This window comes from Gadus morhua, chromosome 9 (genome assembly GCF_902167405.1).
Source record: "Gadus morhua chromosome 9, gadMor3.0, whole genome shotgun sequence".
Taxonomy (NCBI): Eukaryota; Metazoa; Chordata; class Actinopteri; order Gadiformes; family Gadidae; genus Gadus; species Gadus morhua.
In genome coordinates, this window is record NC_044056.1 from 876,098 (window position 1) to 880,924 (window position 4,827).

The 4,827-nt window shown below is 42.2% G+C and overlaps 1 protein-coding gene across 1 annotated transcript; it reads right to left on the bottom strand.

Annotated features, from left to right (window-relative positions):
- Positions 1-1,395: 1,395 nt before the first annotated feature.
- On the bottom strand, positions 1,396-4,541 carry LOC115551412 (uncharacterized). Its single transcript, XM_030367132.1, has 4 exons — positions 4,070-4,541; positions 3,231-3,815; positions 2,383-2,967; positions 1,396-2,137 (listed from the first exon to the last, which is right to left on the bottom strand). Exons 1-4 carry the CDS (start codon positions 4,539-4,541, stop codon positions 1,482-1,484), a joined length of 2,298 nt encoding a protein of 765 aa, XP_030222992.1. The 3' UTR covers positions 1,396-1,481.
- Positions 4,542-4,827: the final 286 nt, after the last annotated feature.

Below are 4,827 nucleotides of genomic sequence, written 5' to 3' on the forward strand. Positions count from 1 at the left end.
AGCTGGGTCCCTGCCCGGAACATTGTTGACCCCTCGCTCATCAAGGACTTTCACCGTCAGCATCCCGCTCCTACCTCGGTCAACGCCAGGAGGCGTTGGTAGAGGAGGGGGTACTGTCAGGATCCTCGCATGGACTGTTGTTTTTGTCTCCCCCTACCTGTTGGAGTGTGATAGTTCTGGACTTCGTTTATGTTTGGAGCCATGTGTTGGTCATGTGTCCGGGGTGACGCCCATGTCCTTATTTGGGCGACTTCCTGCCTTTTGTTTGTGCCCTCCATTTTCTCTGTCCACCTGTCCCTCATTTTGCTTTGATTGGTGGAGTTTTTAAACGCTGCCCTTTCTGCTCACTTTGTCAGATCGTCACGTTAGGTACTGTTTGCTACCCGACTGCCACGTGAGTGCGACTAGCGTGAAGCTCTTTAAAGAGAAACTATTGTTTACTGTTCTTCCCGGTTTTGAACCCTGCCTGTTTTGGACTAAGCCTTCTGCCTATCGGTTTTGGATCTCTTGCCTGTACCTGTCCGCCAGTATCTGTCTGCCTGCCTGCCTGTTTACGAACCCTGCCTGTACCTGGAATCTGATTTGCCCGCTGGACTGTATGGAAATAAACCCTTTTTGATCTGCTATTGATTCCCGTTCTGTGTCGTGACACGGATAATAATAGCAAACTGAAGAATGTGTCTATATGCATTTATTGTACTCAAACGAACTTTCCAACTCGTTATCATACAAAACATATCCCAAATCCATTTTATACCGGAATTGACCTTTAAGGCACGGTAATGGAACGTAACTCTATCTGAAAGTAGCAAGGCCAAGCGGAATAAGCCCGGCTTTGCCTTTGGCTGGGTTGATGGAACATGTCACATTTCATCAATTAATTATCAACCAGTGGTTATTCCGTTTATAACATTGCTTTGGAGTTTGCACATGCTTTTCCATTGTTGCTAGCAAGCTGCATGCTGTTAGCTGTCAGTGTCCTGTAACTTTCTGCGTAGAAAATTAAGCCGCTATTTTGCTCATGCTCTTCCCATTCAAAGTAAAAACAAAAAGGTAAATAAGTTAAGTAAGCAAGTTCAATGTATAATGGTATTGATAATGAGATGAAATAGAGAGAAATAAGATTGGTTATTTTTATGCCTCCCTGTTATCCATCTCAGCAGCTGTAGGCTAATTGTTATAAAGCTGTCATCTATTAGAATATAACTAAATGTATCCATTCTCTCCTCAAGTGACCGTACAAATATCTATTCATCACTATAAAATTATTATGTTAACATTGGCCTTTGGGTTCAGGCCCCTGTCGTGGCCCCGGGCCCCTTGGTACTGGCCCTGTTAGCTCTGCTGTGGATAATACAGGCCTGGACATATGCCTATTAAAACCGTTCTAACCAAAACAAAACAAAAACACTTTCTACTAATGACTATTGAATTGAGTTTTCCCTTATTGCACTTTCAAAGGTTTGCTTCAGTTGAAGCGTTCATTGTTCCTGATCGCTAAAGGCTAGAGCCTTTTTGAGCAGGAACTTTGTCCGAATACTTTCCGCGTCAACAGATAGGCTGTTAAGAGTAGACCTCAAAAACGTGTAAATGGAAGTGAAAGAAAGTGCACTAGCTATTGGGATTCCAATAAAAGGAATCCATCGGGAACCTTCCTCTGCTATTAAAGCTGCTGATACCAATGCTCCAGATTGCAGCATGAAGAGAACAAGCTCATTAGTTACACTCTTTCCAGAACAAATACATGTAAACACTGGCTTTATATCATCTAATGGTATATTTGTATCCCTGGAAAGTTTTTCCAGCGACTTTTCATCAAGACCAAACCCAAACAAATAGTCCCGAAGAACCTTGACCAGAATGCCTACATCAGCAGCAATGGAAATCCCTGGGAGAGGTACAGCTGCTACAGCTGCAGAAGTTAAAGCATAGCGCCAAATTTGTGAACGGAAAACCTCTTTCTTCTTGTTAATGATGCTTTTGCAGACGTTGGGAAGGGTTAATATCAGAACATCTCTCTTGTGTGAAGGAAGCTCTCTCTCCATGGTGTCCTGGAGGGCGGGGAAGTCGTACAAATGGAGATCAAAACCAGAAACCAGGAAGACCTGAGGAGTCTCCACAACTTGTTTTTCAAGTCCTGTTGGAAATGGAATACAGGTTGAACTTAATGTGGTCCGAAAAGCGTGTAGGAATACATGTTTAAACTGTACTGTATTGGACTGTACTGGGATACAGCATAGCGGAGTCATATACATGTATTTGTTCTAATTCAAGTAACATAAAATATATATGAGTAGTATATATAACATTGAGTAGGGCTCCTTGGAAAACATGAGAAATAATTGATTTTCACAGTCACCATATTAACTCAGAAAAGCCAACCTTCAATGCAGTTTTCCCTGATTTCCTGAAGTGTCTTTTCTTCATCGTACTCCCTCTGGCTCTTTTGCGCAGCTTCTAGATTGTTGTCAATCTTAGAGCGGACAAAATATAAATTCTTGCCCATTTTCTTGATCTCCTGAGCCAGCATGGCCTCATTTTCAGTGAAGCGATCAGCTGATACAAGGATAAAAAAATCAAACTTTTTAAACTCAACGTACTTCAGGTACTGATCAGCTGGGAATTTGGTGGTTCCAATTCCCGGGAGATCCCATAATGTAACATTGGGGTATATTGGATGCGGGTAAGGCTCAGGCTTCATGGTCGTTTCCACAAAACCTGTAGGGGCCGCTCCCTCATCTTTGTTGTCTATCCCCCTGAAGGCATTAACAAAGGTGGACTTTCCAGTTCCACTCTCTCCTGTGACAGCAATGTGCAGTGGAAGATCATTACAGATCAGATCCTTTCTCTTGAGTGAAGGAAGCTCTCTCTCCATGGTGTCCTGGAGGGTGGGGAAATCGTGCAATTGGAGATCAAAACTAGACACCAGGAAGACCTGAGGAGACGCCACATTTTGTTTTTCAAGTCCTGTTGGAAATGGAATACAGGTTGAACTTAATGTGGTTAGAAAGGCGTGTGGGAATATGTGTTTAAACTATCTGTCTGTAATGGGACACAGCGTAGCGTAGTCATACACATATATTTGATCTAATTAAAGTAACGTATGTATATATACACACACGTATATATATATATATATATATACGTTGCTTGAAAACATTGAGTAGTGCTCCTTTGAAAAAAATTAGAAATAATTCATATTCACAGTCATATTAACTCAGAAAACCAACCTTCAATGCAGTTTTCCCTGATTTCCTGAAGTGTCTTTTCTTCATCGTACTCCCTCTGGCTCTTTTGCGCAGCTTCTAGATTCTGGTCAATCTTAGAGCGGACAAAATATAAATTCTTGCCCATTTTCTTGATCTCCTGAGCCAGCATGGCCTCATTTTCAGTGAAGCGACCAGCTGATACAAGGATAAAAATATCAAACTTTTCAAACTCAACGTCCTTCAGGTACTGATCAGCTGGGAATTTGGTGGTTCCAATTCCTGGGAGATCCCATAATGTAAAATTGGGGTGTCTTGGATGTGGGTAAGGCTCAGGCTTCATGGTAGTTTCCTTAACACCTGTAGGGGCCGCTCCCTCATCTTTGTTGTCTATCCCCCTGAAGGCATTAACAAAGGTGGACTTTCCAGTTCCACTCCTTCCTGTGATTGCAATGTTCACTGGAATATCTTTAGGGATCAGAGCATTTCTCTTGTCTGAAGGAAGCTCTCTCTCCATGGTGTCCTGGAGGGTGTGGAAGTCGTACAAATGGAGATGAGAACTAGACACCAGGAAGACCTGAGGAGACTCCACACCCTGTTTTTGAAGTCCTGTTGGAAATGGAATACAGGTTGAACTTAATGTGGTTAGAAAGGCGTGTCGGAATACATGTTTAAACTATCGGACTGTAATGGGATACAGTGTAGCGTAGTCATATACATATATTTGACCTAATTCAAGCAACGTATTTATAGATATGTATATATATATATATATTTTTTTTTTACTGAAACATTGAAGTGGTCCTTTGAAAAAAGTGAGGAATAATTCACATTCACAGTCATATTAACTTAGAAAAGCAAACCTTGAATGCAGTTGTCCCTGATTTCCTGAAGTGTCTTTTCTTCATCGTACTCCCTCTGGCTCCTTTGTGCATGATGTAGATTCTGGTCAATCTTAGAGCGGACAAAGTAGAACTTCTTGCCCATTTTCTTGATCTCCTGAGCCAGCATGGCATCATGCTCTCTGAAGTGACCAGCTGATACAATGATAAAAAGATCAAACTTTTCAAACTCCACGTACTTCAGGTACTGATCAGCTGGGCAGTTGGTGGTTCCGATTCCCGGGAGATCCCATAATGTAACATTAGGGTGTCTTGGATGTGGGTAAGGCTCAGGCTTCATGGTCGTTTCCACAACACCTGTAGGGGCCGCTCTCTCATCTTTGTTGTCTATCCCCCTGAAGGCATTAAGAAAGGTGGACTTTCCAACTCCACTCCTTCCTGTGACAGCAATGTGCAGTGGATTATTCATATCTTCCAAACACTTCTTGATCATTGATTCAGCTGAGTCTGTATCATTGTTTTCCATCATGTTTGATCCCTCTGCAATCCTTTATGAATAAGAAATACAAAATGAAGGGTTTATTCACTTTCTTGCCTGGCAGGTAAGGCAAGGGCTGAACATTTTAATTTAGACTTGAGTTATCACACTGGACTGGCGTGCAGCGTAATTGGCCAACACACAGCTGCAGCCACAAAAGGGGAAACAATAAACCCTGCGTTCACACCAAAAGATGCAAAAAGTTGCCGCGCAGCAAGATCCCATTCAAAGTGAATGTAGA